At 38.3% G+C, this 20,000-nt stretch overlaps 2 protein-coding genes across 2 annotated transcripts in view; one reads left to right on the top strand and one right to left on the bottom strand.

The window, feature by feature from the left end:
* Positions 1-2,070: 2,070 nt before the first annotated feature.
* LOC133630786 (conserved oligomeric Golgi complex subunit 8-like) lies at positions 2,071-12,533 on the top strand. The gene is made up of 5 exons (XM_062022524.1): positions 2,071-2,590; positions 6,962-7,169; positions 7,242-8,069; positions 8,133-8,301; positions 12,156-12,533. Exons 1-5 carry the CDS (start codon positions 2,262-2,264, stop codon positions 12,446-12,448), a joined length of 1,827 nt encoding a protein of 608 aa, XP_061878508.1. The 5' UTR covers positions 2,071-2,261; the 3' UTR covers positions 12,449-12,533.
* The window catches only part of LOC133630792 (RNA-binding protein NOB1-like), a 16,810-nt gene continuing 9,323 nt past the window's right edge, over positions 12,514-20,000 (bottom strand). Inside the window, exons 7-10 of the mRNA XM_062022536.1 lie at positions 17,527-17,724; positions 17,339-17,436; positions 14,246-14,390; positions 12,514-12,856 (exon numbers count right to left, since the gene is read on the bottom strand). Of these exons, the coding sequence (XP_061878520.1) occupies positions 12,590-12,856; positions 14,246-14,390; positions 17,339-17,436; positions 17,527-17,724 (708 nt within the window). The 3' untranslated portion in view covers positions 12,514-12,589. The remainder of the gene's footprint in view (positions 12,857-14,245; positions 14,391-17,338; positions 17,437-17,526; positions 17,725-20,000) is intronic.

Consider the following 20,000-nt stretch of genomic DNA (forward strand, 5'->3'; position numbering starts at 1 on the left):
TACATCCAAAAATGGTTTGGTTTTATATTTAATTAAACACAAAATAAAATCCTGCAGTAAACAAGAACGGAAAACCAGACCAGATACCGGAGGTTGTATTTTCAAAGTAAAAGCGAGCATAAAAAGCCGAAGTGCTGACGTAAGAGAAAATTACGGAGGAGGAAATGACCCCGGAAGTAAATGGGTGGGGGGGGGGTGTTTGTAGGGGGAAGAAATTTGGCGTGACAGTACCCATGTGCCCGCACAGAAATTATTTTAGACATGGAACAACAACGACTGAAATCTACGGAAATATCTACGCACATATCAACAGAAATTGAAAAATGGACAAAACGGATAAATTAGATATTCCGAAACCGGAAGTATCCATTTTAAAGACAAGCTTGCAGACTAGCCTGTAAGAAAAATACGATATTTTTTTCACCTCCACTTTCATCAGATTTCTTAAGATATTAGTTTTTGTTTTGCCATGTCTAAAATAATCTATGTGTAGTAGTGCTCCAAATAAATTTTAACCGAAGTAACTTTCCCCGCTTTTACTTTGAAAATATAATTTCCGGTGTCAGAATATGACAAATATTCGTTTCGGTCTGTTTTGGGGTTTCTGTTTATCTCGGGAGCGAAATTGTTGTTAAATGAAATATAAAAAGAGAATTGAACTATTTTTGGATGTTATTGTTCTTTCACATCCAAGAAATAGAATGTTCATTCATATGAATAAAATTCCCCAAACTCCAAATTACGCGAGCAAGTTAACAAGTCCTAACTAAATATATAAACACAAATATAGATGATACATAAATATAAAACAAATAATAATGTTTTAACACAGGGATGTCAAACGTAAGGCCCGCAGGCCGGATCAGGCCCGCGAACAGTTTTTATCCGGCCCGCGGGATGAGTTTGCTAAGTATAAAAATGAGCTGAAATTTTTGAAGGAAAGAAACCGCTCTTCTAAATGTGTCCACTAGATGTTGCAAGAGCAATTATTTGTATCTTTGTAGATGCAAAACAAATAAACCACATGATGTTAGTGCACCAGTCGAGGAAAATGAGCAAACTACATAAATAACATCCTATAATTTGATTTTGATATCATTTTTTTTTCTTGATAGATGGAAAATGAACACCAATGAGTTAACTGATGAACATTAGCACATCATTTATCCAGAAAGTATAAATAACAACAAATAAAGATAGAATACAATTAACCACAATATGTAAGTGTGAAAAAAAACAACAACATTATGATTTGTACATTTTCAGAATGTGCTTGGTCTATTTTTAAACAAAGAAAACCATCTGAAGTTGTCTTTATTTTTAAGTTATCATGCCGTGTAGGGCTGCAACAACTAATCGATTAAATCAATTAAAATGGATTATAAAAATAGTTGGCGATTAATTTAGTCATCGATTCGTTGGATCTATGCTATGCGCATGCGCAGAGGCTACTTTTAAAAAAAAAAAATTATAAACCTTTATTTATAAACTGCAACATTTACAAACAGCTGAGAAACATTAATCAAAATAAGTATGGTGCCAGTGTGCTGTTTTTCCCCCCCAATAAAATACTGGAAAGGATAGAAATGTAGTTTGTCTCTTTTATCCGATTATTAATATATTAATCGAAGTAATAATCGACTGATTAATCGATTCTCAAATTAGTTGTTAGTTGCAGCCCTAATGCCGTTATTTTACCAGTCCAGCCCACTTGGGAGTGGATTATTCTCCATGTGGCACCTGGGCGGTATAGCTAGCTCGGTTGGTAGAGTGGCCGTGCCAGCAACTTGAGGGTTTCAGGTTCGATTCCCGCTTCTGCCATCCTGGTCACTGCCATTGTGTCCTTGGGCAAGACACTTTACCCACCTTCTGCCAGTGCCACCCACACTGGTTTAAAATTGTAACTTACAGATTGGGCTTCACAATGTAAATTGCTTTGAGTCAGTAGAGAAAAGTGCTATATAAATATAATTCACTTCACTTCATCTAAAATGAGTTTGACACCCCCTGTTTTGACAGCTGGTGTGGTTGTTGTTCAATGACAATACCTGTTTCGTCCATTATGTGTCACTAGTCTTGAGTGCTAGTGTGCGTCCAGTGAGAGAAGAAGAAGGCAGCAGTCTGAGAAGGCGGAAAAAGAAAATAGTTTGTTTTAAGACATTTTTGTACGTTTTATTCTTAGTATTATTTCCACGCTGTATTCTCGACCGTGTATGCGGTCAAAACGACACTTTTAGTTAGGGACAAAAAAGCCGTCCAGTATGGCCGCGGTCGACGTGGAGGACGAGAGTATTTTAGCCTCCATTTTCCAGGATTGTTTCCCGGACAGCTGGAGGGACAAGCCGGACTTGGCGGCCTACTTGTCCGAGCTCAGCTCCTTCGGCGTGGACAAGCTGAGCCGAGAAGAGGAGCGCCTGGCGGAGGAGCGGGCCCACATACTGCAGCAGACCCGGGAATTGGCCTTCTCCAACTACCAGACCTTCATCAGGACCGCCGACTGCACCGAGCACATCTACCGAGACTTTGGCCGCGTCGAGTCCAGCGTGTCCCGCCTCCTGGACAAGCTGCCCGCCTTTGGACAGCGATGCAGGTGCGAGCTTTCACCTCAACCACGGCTCCAAAGTAGGGCAAAAATACTATTTTTGAAGAAACCACAAAACGTGGAATAAAAGAGCAAACAGGTTAAATGTAACAAGAAAATGTTGTTAATACTGTTTTTACATTAAAACATTTGTAATTGCTCAAAAAGTCATAATAAATCAAAATCAATAGTGTTATGAATTATTGACCTCTTCAAGGCTACAAATACTCCACATCCAAATATTCCACTTTGAAATATTTTTTGGGAAAAATATTTTTATATTTTGTGTGGTTGCCATATAAAAAAACAGTGTTTTTAAATTATAACATTTGTAATTGCTCAAAAAGTAATAACGAATCAAAATCAATAGTGTTATGAATTACTGATCTATTCAGGGCTACAGTTACTCCACATCCAAATATTCCACTTTTTAAATGTTTTTTGGAAAAACATTTTGTGTGGTTGCTATATATATAAAAAAAAGTGTTTTTAAATTAAAACATTTGTAATTGCTTAAAAAGTAATAATGAATCAAAATCAATAGTGTTATGAATTATTGACCTATTTAAGGCTACAATTACTCCACATCCAAATATTCCACTTTGAAATATTTTTTTGGAAAAATACTTTAATATTTTGTGTGGTTGTCATATAAAAAAAAGTGTTTTTAAAATAAAACATTTGTAATTGCTCAAAAAGTAATAATGAATCAAAATCAAGAGTGTTTTGAATAATTGACCTATTCAAGGCTACAATTACTCCACATCTAAATATTCCCCTTTTAAATATTTTTCGGAAATATATTTTAATATTTTGTGTGGTTGCGATATAAAAAAAAAACAGTGTTTTTAAATTAAAACATGTGTGATTGCTCAAAAAGTAACAATTAATCAAAATCCATAGTGTTATGAATTATTGACCTATTTAAGGCTACAATTACTCCACATCCAAATATTCCACTTTGAAATATTTTTTTGGAAAAATATTTTAATATTTTGTGTGGTTGCCATATAAAAAAACTAAGTGTTTTTAAATTAAAACATTTGTAATTGCTCAAAAAGTAATAATGAATCAAAATCATAGTGTTATGAATTATTGACCTATTCAAGGCTACAATTACTCCACATCTAAATATTCCACTTTGAAATATTTTTTAGAAAAATATTTTAATATTTTGTGTGGTTGCGATATAAAAAAAAACAGTGTTTTTAAATTAAAACATTTGTAATAGCTCAAAAAGTAATAACGAATCAAAATCAATAGTGTTATGAATTATTGATCTATTCAGGGCTACAGTTACTCCGCATCCAAATATTCCACTTTTGAAATATTTTTTGGAAAAATATTTTGTGTGGTTGCCATATAAAAAAACAGTGTTTTTAAATTAAAACATTTGTAATTGCTCAAAAAGTAATAATAAATAAAAATCAATAGTGTTATGAATTATTGACCTTTTCAAGGCTACAATTACTCCACATCCAAATATTCCACTTTGAAATATTTTTTGGAAAAATATTGTAATATTTTGTGTAGTTTGAGGTTGCCTTATAAAAAAAACCAGTATTTTTAAATTAAAACATTTGTAATTGCTCAAAAAGTAATAATGAATCAAAATCATAGTGATGTGAATTATTGACCTCTTCAAGGCTACAATTACTCCACATCCAAATATTCCACTTTGAAATCTTTTTTGTGAAAATATTTATTATTTTGTGTGGTTGCCATATAAAATTTAAAAAAATTGACATAAAGGGAATACTTTTTCAAATTAGTTGTAATAAAAACTAACAAAAAGTAATTTAAAAAAGTAATAAAAACGTACAATCGACAGATAGATCTGAAGTTAGTCTGCGGACTTAAATGTTGAAACTTAAGTGTTTGACTTATTTTCAGTGGAGCCTTTTTTGGATCCCCAATAATAAAATTAAAAATTAATGGTGTTATTAATTATTGACCTAATTATTGAAAACTATTACATATTTTGTGTTTTTGCCTTTTTGACAAAAAGTGTATAAAACATAACCATTTTTTAAACGTATTGTATGGACAGACCCAAAGCCTGCAAAAGCCTTGAAATAAAAGTATTTTCTCTTTTTTTTTAACTAAATGTATTCATTCTTTTTATTTTGACAGAAAAAAATTTATTCAATTGCATATCTTTTCAACTTTAATATTTTCATATATTTCAAACTTTTTTTAGTCAAAATAACAAACATCAAACAAACGTTGGGCGCTTGTGTTTTACCATGAATTGATTTACGTGGACCCCGACTTAAACAAGTTGAAAAACGTATTCTGGTGTTACCATTTAGTGGTCAATTGTACGGAATATGTACTGTACTGTGCAATCTACTAATAAATGTTTCAATCAATCAATCAATCAAACGTATAATTTCAAGTTATCCATCAAATGGTACACTGTACAAATGGCAATAGATTTTACTATAAAAGACTGGCAGCTCAGATGTCTGAATTTTTACTATAAAAAAAATAAACTGTAGTACCGTTTTTTTCGTTTACAGTAACAAGCTGTTGAAACCACCGTGAATTTCACGATTAAATTGTGGCGACTGAGATGTCAGGTTTTTTTTACAGAATTTTTAAAATGTACTTATTTTACAGTGCATGTAAAAAAAAAAAAAAAATCATATGCAATTGTATAATAATGAGGTGAATCTCAACACATTTATATGATTAACAGTTTCAAGCGGCTTTCCGAGGGCAGCCATAACTGCGATGTGGACCTCGGTGATAGACATATAAGCATTATATAATAATATGGATTATTTTATTATTTAGATATTAATGAATAAATTATAGTAATTGATATAGTCATTTAATTATTATTTTACCTTTTTTTATGACAGAGAAATTTTTTGTTTGTTTTGAAAATGAAAAATATCAAAACGGCCTTCACATGATTGACTTTTTAGCGTGCAGCCCTCAATGGAGAAACACCTTCGAAAGTCCTCAGAGGACACTTTGTTTTTGCCAAAGAAATAGTGACGCACACCTGGTCAGTTATGTTTGTTGTGTATGTCAGGTTCAAACACTGATTACATCTATTAAACAGGACAAGAAGCAAAGAATTAAACAGAGACAGAATTACATTTGGCTCAATTTGAGGAGAGACGCATGGACACTGTACCCTTGCACAGTGTCTCAGCACGCTCTGCCAAAAGATTGCACGCCTCCTTCTTTTATTTGGACCTTCCCTGACCACATGGCCACAGCTGTTTCTAAAGGACGAGGGTCGTAAACAGTTCACAGAAAATGTCGTAAACAGTTCACAGAAAAGGTCGGTTCAAAAAAGAGGTTCGTAAAACAGTTCAAAAAGAGGCTCGTAAAACAGTTAAAAAGGAGGTTCAAAAAGAGGTTGTCTGGAACTTGGGCAGATCCTGCATTCTCTCCGCTTTGGAGTCCTTGGGTTAAAACAATATCTTTCTGTTGATTACAATACATGAAAGAAACAGAAACACCTTCATGTTGCTTCCCCCCCTACACTGTGGAGTTTTACAAGCCTTGTTCTTGGTAGGTTTCAAAGACAGCTTTTGTCTTCTTGCCAGGAATTCATTTCAACCCAAAGTTTTTGTGATAACAGTGTTTCCCACACATTCATTTATTTGTGGCGGCCCGCCACGAAAGAATTACGTCCGCCACAAATAAATTTAAATAAAAAAAATATATATATATATTTTTTTTGTCCTGTCCAGCTTCTCAGGCAAATCATATAGTTGATGTAGATGCCCATATAGGCTGTTCAGATTTACTTTACAAAAGAGAAGTGTAGGATACTTCTCTTGTTGCCTTATTTGTATTTGACCACTACTGTTTTCTGTTTATTTGTTACTGACTGTGGCAGGACACCTCTGCCTCTGTTTCACTTTATGTTGCTGGTAAATAATATGGTTGTAGTAGTAGGCTAAAGTTCAATTATTTAGTATGCACTAATTAAAGGGGCAGAGCTTTAAGAGACATTTTAGCTTTTATATTTTATAAGATATATTTTTTGTAAGAACCACAATTAATAAATATATTTCAGTGAATAACTTATTGTTCAAATCTGTATATAAATATGTACATAAAGTGTTGTAATTATATTGTAAAATGGATGGATGGATGGACGTTTAAAACAAAACTGTTATTATGAATTAGTAAGTATACATTTTTTTTAGCCTTTTTAGAGAAAATCATATCATTGTAGTAAATTATGCAAATTATTCGATGATGTCATGGTGACCACGCCCATAACCACGCCCCCACCGCCACAGGTATCTTGGCAGTTTATGGGAAACACTGGATAACTTAGATAAAGTTATTCTGACAGTGTACTTCCTGCTTCCCAGCGGTCTGTCAAGTGACACCATGATGTGCTTGCAGGGTGTTCGTGAAGGAGGCGGAGCAGAAGGCGGCCAGTCGCCGCATGAACAGCCTGACGCTGAACCGACACACGGAGATCTTGGAGATCCTGGAGATCCCCCAGCTCATGGACACGTGTGTTCGGAACGCGTACTACGAGGAGGCGCTGGAGCTGGCCGCCTACGTCAGGAGGCTGGAGAAGAAGCACGCCACGCTTCCTGTCATCCAGGTGACATTCCGCTCCTTCCCCCGCTGTGATCTCGTGACCATTCCATTGTGAAAGTGTCCGTGGTGTGTGCAGGGCATCGTGCGGGAGGTGCGGCAGTCGGCCCAGCTGATGCTGGTGGGTCTGTTGCAGCAGCTGCGAAGCAACGCGCAGCTCCCCGCGTGCCTCAGAGTGGTGGGCTACCTGCGCCGCATGGACGTCTTCACGGAGGCGGAGCTCCGCGTCAAGTTCCTGCAGGCCCGCGGCGCCTGGCTGCGCTCCGTGCTGGACGCCATCCCCGACGACGATCCCTACACGCACGCCAGCAAGACAGTGGAGGCGTGCAGGGTGCACCTCTTCGACATCATCACGCAGTACCGCGCCATCTTCTCCGACGACGACGACAACGACGAGGAACCGCCGCCGGGCCGGGCGGCGGTGAACGAGGCGGCCATCTTCCACGGCTGGGTGCTTCAGAAGGTGTCCGACTTCCTGGAGACTTTGGAGCGGGACCTGCAGCGCGGAGTCGGAGGGCGCCTGGACTCCCTGCTGGGTCAGTGCATGTACTTCGGCCTGTCCTTTAGCCGAGTGGGCGCGGACTTCCGCGGGCAGCTGGCGACCGTGTTCCAGAAGGTGGCGGCCGAGGCGTTCCAGAAAGCCACGTGGGAGGCGGTGGAGCAGTTCCAAGAGGACATGAACGCGTACACCCTGGTGGCGTTGCCCTCTGTGCTGGGTGGGACTGCCCCGCCGTCCGCCCTCGGGGTCCAGCCTGGAGCGCTGCAGCCCCCCATGAGCCTCCTGGACTTCCACCCTTTGGCCCGCTTCCTCAACAACATCCTGACTTCCTTCAACGAGCTCCGCCTTTGCTGCCCCCTCGGCCTCGCCCGCCACGTCACCGCCCGCCTGCAGGACGCTCTCCGCACGGTAAGATGTCTGCGTCAATGGGCAGAAAGAAATGACCTACCCCTGCATCTCTCTTCCTGTCAGGTGACACAGCAGCTGGTGGCGTTCCATCGCGCAGAGGAGTCGGCCTTCAGCGAGCGCGAGCGGGAACTCTTCACGCACATGTGCCGCGTCTACGCCCGCGACCTTCTGCCCTTCATCAACCAATGCCTGAAGACGCTCTTCCCTCCCCAGCAGATGGCGCTGGTCCTCGGTTAGCACACAACACACAAAAATATGTTGATGTGTGAAACACTTTAAACCAGGGCTGTCCAAAGTGCAGCCCGCGGCACATTCTAAAATACTATTACAGTAAAAAACAGTGGAATAAAAGAGCAAAAAGATTACATTTAACAAAAAACTGCCATGCAGGCATTTTTTTTTCTTTTAAACTGTCATTACTCAAAAAAATAGTGAATCAAAATCAATGTTCTTATGAGTTATTGACCTATAGAGGGTTCCAATTACTTCACATCAACAATTACTTTGAAATATTTTTCTTGGAAAATATTGCCTACCGCCCGAATGCAGCTGAGATTGGCTCCAGCGACCCCGAAAGGGACAAGCGGTAGAAAATGGATCGATGGAATATTGCCTTAATAAAGAATGACAAAAAAAGGCATAACAAACAAAATACAAAACAGTAATATAAAAATTTGATGGATAGATCTGAAGTTGATTTAGAGAAATTAAAGGTGCCATATCAGTGTTTCCCATAAACTGCCAAGATACCTGTGGCGGTGGGGGCGTGGCTATGGGCGTAGTCACCATGACATCATCGAGTAATTTGCATAATTTACTACAATGATATGATTTTCTCTAAAAAGGCTCAAAAAATGTATACTTACTAATTAATAACAGTTTTGTTTTAAACGTCCATCCATCCATCCATTTTACAATATAATTACAACACTTTATGTACATATTTATATACAGATTTGAACAATAAGTTATTCACTGAAATATATTTATTAATTGTGGTTCTTACAAAAAATATATCTTATAAAATATAAAAGCTAAAATGTCTCTTAAAGCTTTGCCCCTTATATTAGTGCATACTAAATAATTTAACTTTAGCCTACTACTACAACCATATTATTTACCAGCAACATAAAGTGAAACAGAGGCAGAGGTGTCCTGCCACAGTCAGTAACAAATAAACAGAAAACAGTAGTGGTCAAATACAAATAAGGCAACAAGAGAAGTATCCTACACTTCTCTTTTGTAAAGTAAATCTGAACAGCCTATATGGGCATCTACATCAACTATATGATTTGCATGAGAAGCTGGACAGGACAAAAAAAAAAAAAAAAGTTTTATTTTTTTTAATATAATTATTTTATTTTATTTTTTTTAATTTGTGGCGGACGTAATTCTTTCGTGGCGGGCCGCCACAAATAAATGAATGTGTGGGAAACACTGCATATGTAGTAATGTGACCAGAAATGGTACTAGAATAGAATAGAAATTACTTTATTGATCCCTGGGGGAAATTCACGGTCAAAATCCTGTAGTCCCCTCCCACTTTCCCTGACTGAGGTTGCCAGATACGCACCAAAAATCAGAATCCTACTCCAAGGAACTTCAAATGGCAATCGACGAGTCCTACGCTTTAGGTTTCTCTTGTTTATGCTTCTTGCAAGATGGTTTACTAAGTAATTATGCCACATTTTACTAATGTCGATTAGCTAAATGTATTGGTTGCTGATCGAGAGACTTAAGTGTTAAAAATAAGTTAAAATAAATATTTTTTTCTTTTAACCCTTTTATGATTTGGACCCTTTTGGATGGCTAAGAATTTTAGTGCAATTAAAAAAGTAATTGTTTAAAAAAAATGTATGCATCCAAATCAATATTTTTATGAATATTCCCCTTTGAAATATTTCTGAAATTTTTTTGCATATCAGTGTTTCCCATAAACTGCCAAGATACCTGTGGCGGTGGGGGCGTGGCTATGGGCGTGGTCACCATGACATCAAGTAATTTGCATAATTTATTACAATGATATGATTTTCTCTAAAAAGGCTCAAAAAATGTATACTTACTAATTAATAATAACAGTTTTGTTCTAAACGTCCATCCATCCATTTTACAATATAATTACAACACTTTATGTACATATTTATATACAGATTTGAACAAAAAGTTATTCACTGAAATATATTTATTAATTGTGGTTAAAAAAAAAAAAAATCTTATAAAAGCTAAAATGTCTCTTAAAGCTCTGCCCCTTTTAATTAGTGCATACTAAATAATTTAACTTTAGCCTACTACTAAAACCATATTATTTACCAGCAACATAAAGTGAAACAGAGGCAGAGGTGTCCTGCCACAGTCAGTAACAAATAAACAGAAAACAGTAGTGGTGGTAGACACAAAGCTTCATCAAACATCTGGGGCCGTACTTATCAAGCTTCTTAGAATTACTCCTAAGAAGTCTGCTAAGAGTTGACTTAAGAGTAAATACATTCTTCGCTGAAAGCTGCACTTAAAAGTTAGTTATCAAGCGTCTTACTCACACTTTCAGCCAAGTGTAGGACTGAATCTTAAGTGTTACACTCAGAGCTGAATTACGACATTACTATGTGCCGTAAACGGAATTTTAGGTGACGTCATTTCTGTGTCCATAGAAATGACCAATCACGGAATGGAATCCGTTGTCTAAGAATAAAGAAATATCTTGGAAATATTTAAGTGGACAATGGGAGTGTATATTTTGACAATAAACTACAAAATAATACAAAACAAACTAGTCCCCGCCGGCACTCACGCTACCGCTCCCTCTCTTCTATCGCCCACACACTCACTGACGTCACTCACCTCACGGCCACACACATACGCTACTGTCATAAACATTTTCTTTCCAATTCATTAATTAGGCAGCTAATTTGAAACTGGTGTTGGTGGCTCTATATATACTAGCCCACTGCAGACACATGCAGAAATCAACAAGGAATCGAAAAGTATTAAATCTGTGACAAAAATAATATCCGCTCTGTCTAAACGATACCGTTTGATCAGCTGCTCGTCATCAAAAAAAACCAAAACATTGTTCCGTTCCCTGAACGTTCGCGCACGTCTCTCTCGCCTCAGTGCCATCCCCTGCTGGCAACTCCTAACCACTTAAGACCCCTCTGAAGGTCTCTTAAATATCGCGGAGAGTAGGAGTGATTCTTAGACTTAAGAACGTTGATAAAAAGCTTTTATTCTTAAGTTTGAGAGTAGGACTACATTTCGCAAATTCTCAGGACTTAAGTGTAAAATGGCACTCTAAGAAGCTTGATAAGTACGGCCCCTGATCCACTGAACAAAGAGCTCCAAAAATCTTGATCCTACACTTCTCTTTTGTAAAGTACATCTGAACAGCCGATATGGGCATCTACATCAACTATATGATTTGCCTGAGAAGCTGGACAGGACAAAAATAAAAAATAAAAAGAAAACATTTTTGTGGCGGCCTTAATTCTTTCGTGGCGGGCCGCCACAAATAAATGAATGTGGGGGAAGCACTGCATATTTTGTGCGTTTGCCATAAATAAAAACTTATATAAATCGGTGGATGGATCTGAAGTCGATCGAAAGACTTAAAAGGAAAAAAACAACAACAACAAAAGTAAACTTATTTTACCACTTATGAGTTGGGCTCTTTTAGATGCCTCAGAATTATATTTTAAAAAAAAGAATGAGGCTAAATCAAAGTTGTAATGGCATATTTGACCTATTAAAGCGGCCATTACTTCACATCAAATATTCTACTTTGAAATATTTAGTTTTTGCCATAAAAACAGGTTCTCTATAACAAAAAGTGTATAATATTGACAAATCTGAAGTTAGTCTCGAGATTTAAGCCGTGAACATTTTTATATATACTTGAACATTTTTATGACTGAGACAGGCGCCCTAAAGGTAAAAAAAGACAGATTTATTGGATTGGTTTTGAAAATGAAAAACATCAAAATAACCCTGCATGCTTAGATTTTACAGCGTGTGGCCCTCGGTGTGCAAAGTGTGGACACTCCTGCTTCAAACTACATCAGCTCTCTCCTACTTTTTCCGTTTTGCGTGCAGGCGTTCCGGTCTCCCAGCTGCACGCGTCGGAACGTTTGGGCCGAGTGGACCTGGAAGAGCTGCTGGAGCCGCTGGGATTCGTGTTGCCGCCGGAAGCGGACTTCAACGCGGAGCAGAGCGGTGCCACGTCGGACTCCCTGTCGCCAGAACCTACGAGCGACCCGGATCCCGTGTCCGCAAAGTCCGTTCCTGGAGAGACTGAGACGGACAAGAGCGCTGAAATCCCCGAGCAGACGCCCGAGGAAGACATGGAGCAACTGGATGAAGCGTTGTCATGGAAACCAGAACTGTGAGCCTGTTTTTCAACAAGTTGGAAGGACGGTTATTGGCTTCATTATGATTGGTATATTTTTACGGTGAATAAATCAAAGAGGGTGAGTGAATATCTTATCCTTTTATTGTTATGCTTATAGTTATTGTGGGCGAGGGGCTTCCTACTTCTTGACAAACTTCCTGCGGGCGCAGTTTGGGTTGGCGCGCCGCCGGCCCGCCCCACACTGAGTGTCTCGGATGTTCAGGTTGGCGGCTCGGCTGTACACGTCGTTCTCGCAGAAGGGCGAGGCTCCGGCTATGTAGCTCTCGTCAAACACGTTGGTCTTCTGACGCGCCTTCCGCGACAAACGCTGCTGAGGGAAGCGCTGATCCTCCGTCAGCTGGGGGTTGCTGCCGTGTTTGCCTCCCTCTGGCAACGGCAGCGAGTACTACAGCGGCACAAATACAATTATTTTGGATTAGCATGTTAGTATGTGCGTGTTCTTGTATTTCTACCCTTCTTGAGACATCAACAAGGAAAAGTAGCTTCCATATGAGGAGGTGTGAACAAGTTAGGACATAAATCACGGTCCCAATACGGAAAATCATTGCATCTAATAGAGAATGTCTCATTTGCACCCCTGGTGGTGAAATATATCAAAATTAGGGTGGTCCCAAAAAGGAGGGATTTTTCAAATTGACTGTATCAGTTTTAAAAGTGCTCCCCTTGTGGTCAACATATGAAATAACAAGTGTGTAAGAAATTGAAGTGCTCCCCCTCTGGCCAACATATGTAATAAGTGTGTGTAAGAAATTGAAATGCGCCCCCTTTGGCCAAAATGAATGAAAAAAATAAAATAAATATGTACAGCGAGAAGTAACTTGAAGTAAATATTGAAGATTAAAAAAAAATTAGAAACAAAAAACATATCACCATTTTTTTTTATACTAAAAGCAGTCTTCTCACAATGCGTCGACTTTTTTCTTATAAAATTGGGAACATTTTCTCATATCCTGTTTCTGTAATATTGCAATATTTTCTCGTAAAAATTACTTTATGTAAAATTATTACTTTTTATTGCAAAATGGTGACATTTGTCATAAAATTCTGACTTGTATCACAATACTGCCAGCTTTTTTGTTGTTTTTGTAAAATAGTGACATTTTTTGAGAAATTATGACTTTTGTCAATTTTTTCAGAGTAAAATCCCGATTATTATATTGCCAAAAGTTTTCTTATAAAATTGTGACTTTGGTTGAGTAAAATGACTTTTCATAAAATTGCCAACATTTTAAGGTTTTCTTGTAAAATTCTAACTTTTATCATAATATTGCACAAATATTCAGTTTTTCTTGTAAAATTTTGACTTAGCTTGAGTAAAATGACGACTTTTATTATAATACTGCCAAAATTCTAAAGTTTTTCTTGTGAAATTCCAACTCATTTTTCACAAGCTTTTTTATATTTGCATAGTTTATTATTATTAATGTTGTAAATACAAATCTTTATATATCGAGAAAGGGTGGTCCTAAAGAGGTAAGCATTTTTCTCAGGTCTCAAGAAGGTAACAAATACAAGAATGTGAAGTGAAGTGAACGATATTTATATAGCGCTTTTTCTCTAGTGACTCAAAGCACTTTACATTGTGAAACCCAATATCTAAGTTACCGGTACATTTAAACCAGTGTAGGTGGCACTGGGAGCAGGTGGGTAAAGTGTCTTGCCCAAGGACACAACAACAGTGACTAGGATGGCGGAAGCGGGGATCGAACCTGGAAAACTCAAGTTGCTGGCACGGCCACTCTACCAACCGAGCTATACGTGCGTATGTACTCACTCTGAGGCCACGATGGTTGAGCACTTTGGGGTTTTTGGAGAAGTGCATGTGCATGTGGCCGTCCTCGCTGACTGTCACGGCGATCTTCTTCAGCGTTTTGTTGCCGCACTTTGGACAAAACTCTTTGTTCATGTTGCTGGTGGTCCTGGCGTGCATCAAAACAATTTTTTTTTAAAAATCATACAGTATGACAATTTGTACAATCTTTTTTTTTTATACAGTTCATGTCAACACCCGGGACAAATTGGAGCCCTACTCACACTTTTATTCATGTGAAACGGTTTATACATTTTTTCAATCCAAGTTGAATTTAATCTGATGCATGTTTTGGACAAAAAACAAATGAATGAATGGTTCGCTAGTCGCGGTCAATTTTGCAGGAGACAGCGAGGATGTGTCATCGATAGGGTTGGGTATCGAGTATCGATTGGAACCGGGACTAACTTTCCGATTCTCCCGGAATCGTTCAAAAGTTTAAATTTCGACTCCCGGTTTCGATACCCAGTCCGCCGACCGGAAAAAAAGAATAAGTCCGCCGACCGGAAGAAGAAGCCGCTGAACACCAACGAAGAAGCGCCCACCGCCGGAAGTGTTAGCATAGCCGAGCCTATGTAGCCGAGCGAGTCAGTCAAGCATGGATAGCGGGCGTCGGCGGTCGAAAGTGTGGCTTTATTTTACTAAAAAAAATGAAATATCGGCGAAATGTAACACGTGCGACAGGACTATTTCGTGCTTAGGAGGGTGCACGTCGAACATGATGAAGCACCTCCGAGTTCATGGAGTACAAATAAATGCGTGTCTTGTCTTCAACGCGCTGCGCCGACCGTCCTCCTCTGGCTTCGACGCCCAGCCTGCACTGCAGTCCGAATCCGGTAAGTAAAACAATATATATGCAATAAATAATGTGTTTTGCGCCAACGTTGAGGCAGCTAACAAATTAGCCCGCATATTTTTTCATAGACAATTTACAACCTGCTAGCCAGGCTCCGTGATGTGCTCAGCGTACTCCGTTCACCGTAGCGGCAATGGGGAAGATGTCGGTGCCACAGATGGAAGAGTGCCACAGAAAGGTCACTGCACACATAAGTCAAAAGACTGCATCCCTTTTCAGAGGTGGAATCTCCAACATTTAGGTTAGTTAAGCAATAACGTTAGAGCTAAGCTAATTGATGCTGGGCTAAACAGTAACAGCAATTACATGTTTGTTTATGTTTGCAGGGATATGGTGAAAACTCTCAACCCAAAATACATACCACCTTCCAGGGACTACCTGTCAAACACATTGATCCCGGCATGGTACAAGAACAATCGGAACCGAGAATAGTCAGGAATCGGAATCGAAACAAAGAATCGGAATCGTTCGAATTCAAACGATACCCAACCCTAGTCATCAACGTGCATTATCACTAGGAATGGCTACCATTCACATTTGAACTGATACTAATAACATTACATTTTTTTATGTAACATTTAAAAATGAGTGGATTACGACAACTGAGCTGTCTAGTTAGATTTTGTTTTAAGACATTTGAGTCTCATTTGCAATGCAGTTGCACTTATAAACCATTAGATGGCAGAACGCCAGCATTTTCAGTTTGGCCCGTGAAAGACACCTGAGAGACTCCATGAGTTGAAGAAGTAATTTGGCCTGTGGGGTGTTTCCAAATTAGTTTGAAATATCTGAACATCTTAATACTACGACGTTGCCACCATATTGTGGACAACGTGAGAAAAACAGGTCAATTACCATTAATTGTGCGTTGAATTCGATACAGCACAGCATTTATTCATGTGACCCAATCCAAATGACCCAATCATGGCGCAAAAAAAATGCAACCGACAAAAAGTCAACAAATGGTCACACTAACCTGATCACTGAACTTTGTGAATATTTTAAAAATGTCTAAGCAATATTAAATAATTTTAAAAAATTAAAAACATCTTATTAAAAAATTAAAATTAAATAAAAATAAATTACACCCATTTAAATGCATGTGTTTGCCACGTTTTAGCTGCTTGATTACAAAACTTTAAGGAGGTCGTCACGGAAGTAAACAAGGTAGGAGTTGAACTTTCCGATACTCTTAATAACCAATGATAATATTAATTATATATAATATATTAATATAATATGTGGACATATATATGTATAGGCTATAAATATTGTTACTTTACATGCAGTGGGCTTTCGTCCCCCGGCCAAACTTCAAAAAGCAAAAGGTTTGGACACCCCTGGTATAAACTATCTACTGTATGTTAATGAACAAGGAAGTAGCTTCTTCTATGAAGCTGAATGTGTTATGTTGAGCCCTACAAAGTATTTATACTGTATTGTGCTTATTACACACCAGATGTTTGATTGTAAGAGTCATCTTAGTTGTAGTTTATTACCAAATTTGGAGGTGTTGAAATTGCCGTGTAAAATCGCTAATGCTAAGAGTAGCCTGTCTATGGCAAATAAAATGTAAGTTAGCATCAAGCTAGCACTTTTTGGAAGAGTCACCTTGCTTTACAATTGAGCGTTTTCTACCAAGCTTTGTTGGTGTTAAAAATTGCAACTTTACTGAGCGGGAGCTCGCCTGAGTGCTGCTTGCCTGATTGTTTCCTGGAGCCCGTGTTTAGTCCGCAACTTAGACTTAGACTTCCTTTTTATTGTCATTCAAATTTGAACTTTACAGTACAGATAAGAACAAAACTGGATGTGACGTCACGTGCAACAAAGGTACTGAAATATGGCAACGTTTGTTTTCACGTGAATCGATACCCGGTAGTAACGACGCAATTCGGTACACATCCCTAATGATCACGATGTGGCGATAGTACTGACAGCTAGGCCAAATATATATCATTTATATCGTATGTTGTTTATTGTGCAACCCTCGTTGTCAGCATCTGTACAAAATTATTGCCAGCACCCGCCATCAGTGTGTGAATGTGGAAATAGTGTTAAAGCGCTTTAAAAGTAGCTTGAAGGTAGAAAGGCGCTATACAAGTATAACCCATTTACCATTTATCTCCGGGAACGTAACCTCACAGCGCCTCTAGTGGCCAACAAGTGTAAAGCAGTGCTGTCTGACCACAGCAGGTACTCACTGGAAGCAGGCGTGACACCTCAGGATGAAATTCCTGGTCTGTGTGATCAACATTCCGTTGATGGACACAACATGAAGGCCCATCTGGATCAGAACGTTCTACACGGTAAAAAATACATTTTTTAAAAATTACGTCCACGAGTCACGTGCTTGTTTTGTGGCTCTGGTTGCCGCGGTACCACGACTGACCTGCATGGCAAAGTCGGTGGTCACACATCCCACTTTGATCTCGGCCGCTTTCGTCCAATCAGATGTGTCCATCTTCACCTGGTGGATGTTGCTGGGCGTGATCCAACCCCCTCCATCTTCATCCTCATCCTCGTCCTCTGGCTCGTTTTCTTTGTCCTCCTCCGATTGGTCCTCCTCCGAACCCCAACCGTCTTCCTTCTGTCACGTCACAACATCAAGTTAGCTTCATCCCAAAGACCAAACTACAGCGGAACCTCGATTTACGAATGCCTCAATTTGTTAAAGTGTTGAAAAAAAGACTTAAGAATCGACCAAGCGGGCTTTGTACTTGAGCAAGTTTTAATTGTGATGAGACTGGACTTTTCTGGAAAAAGATGCCAAAGCAGACTTGTTTCACAGCGAAGAAGAGCGCTCTCTCGTTCAGCCCCCTTTGTTCTCCCCCCGTCTGCTCCTTTCTCTTCAGCTCCTTCTTTAATGTGAGGGGATTTTACTTTTTTTTTATGTTTATTATTGTAGCAATTTAATTGTTAAAGTTAAGGATTTTTGTGATTTCTGATCATTTGTGAGGCCACCAAACGGACTTCTGTGTGTGTGTGTTGGCAGAGCAGCCCATACAGAGGACAGCAATGTGTTTTGTTGTATTAAAGAGATAATTGATATATCCACCCCGTTATTATGTTACAGTACTGCATAGCAGGGGTTCTTAACCTTTTTGACTTCGGGGCCCAACTTTTCCACTACAAAAAAGGGGCCTAAGGGCCCACTCAAATATTAACACTGAATTAGTAATGTTACTCTTGATTTTAATCATATTCAAAAATGATATCCAACCTACTTAGTTTAAACCTTAGTAAATTATTATGAAAGCAGAAAAACTTATCAAAAAGACATTTACATATAAATATGTATTGTTAAAATAAACATCCTAACTAAATTAATAAATAAATAGTTTACATAAATGTTTGATTAACTGTCAATAAAATTACAGCTTTACAACTTTAGTCATCATTTTTGCGCTTAAGAAACTTCCCTATGACTAGGTCTAGACTTCTTGTTGAAGAGTGTCATTACTGCCACAAGTGGTGGAAAAGTGTATTACAAGCAGTGTTAATTTTGTTGACTAAAAACATTTTTGTCTTAGTTATCATCAACAAACTATTTTCCCCTGACTAAAACAGGTCTTGCTGTGAATTTAGTTTTTGAGCTGATCTACAATAAACCGTACTAAAAGTGGTTTCAAGACAACTTCACGGCTATGTTATCTTTATACTTAATATTTTGGGTGACAAAATTGACTCATTTTAGTCAACTAAAATGTTGAGGAATTTCGTTGAGTAAAAGTAGACTAAAACTAAATCAATTTAGATGTCCAAAATATCCATCCATCCATCCATTTTCTACCGCTTGTCCCTTTCGGGGTCGTGGGGGGTGCTGGAGCCTCTCCCAGCCGCTGTCTAAAATATTACAAATTAAAAGACATTTTCATTAAGAGACTGTGACTAACTAAATTAAAAACTGCTGTCAAAATTAACACAAATGAGGTGAATAAGAAAAATATTTTTAGTCAACAAACTTAACACTGAACAAGAGTACCACTGTGGCTCATAGTTGAGAAACATATTTTTGGCAGCCCTCTAGGGCGTGCCATGGTTAAGAAACGCCACTGTATATCACTTCAAAGTGTACAAACCTGTACTAGGGAGGCTAGAGGCTACAACCTATTATTCATATTTACATTGTTTTCACTTTACAAACTTTATTATTTCAGGCATGTGATTTGAACTTGATGAAAAAGACTGAAAATAAGCCGGGGGTCTGGGGGCCGCAGGTCCTGGTTTTTCAGCAATTGAACATGCAAAAATTAGCAAAAAAAAAGCACCATTTAAAGATGTTTGTGTTTAAAGAATGTAAAAATGACCAACAGAGTTGACATAAATACATACCCCATTCATCCAAATGAATCACTATGTTTGTTTCAGTCACTGTTATTTAGTCACTACAGTAATTACAACTTGTGTTGACATCCACAGGAACCACATGGGTTAGCCTACTCTATACAGTATTTACAACCTTACTGGTGTTCACTTCACAGCCACAGATGGTTCATCTAGTTATTTACACATTACTTTGGTTCATTCGCACATTACTTTGGCATTTTTGCTTTGATGGCTCTGACATGAACCTTCCTGGAAAATTTCTGAGCAGCTTGCATTTTCCTTTTTGTTTCTGCTTTAGTGGATTCTGCCTTGGATTTTATAGCCAATTTCTGTCTCTTCGACTCCCTGCTCACTTCTAACAGCTCCAAATTCAAAAATCATAAAGAGTACAAGCAATGTTTATTTTATTAGCTAACTTCCTTTATCTGAATAGCCATTTGTGATTTGTGGCATGAAATAAGAAATATCTTGCAGTCATGTTGTTTATGTTTCAAAATGATTCAAAAATCCAATGTCAAATTATAAACAGTAGAAATA

Source organism: Entelurus aequoreus, linkage group LG02 (assembly GCF_033978785.1).
Source record: "Entelurus aequoreus isolate RoL-2023_Sb linkage group LG02, RoL_Eaeq_v1.1, whole genome shotgun sequence".
Taxonomy (NCBI): domain Eukaryota; kingdom Metazoa; phylum Chordata; class Actinopteri; order Syngnathiformes; family Syngnathidae; genus Entelurus; species Entelurus aequoreus.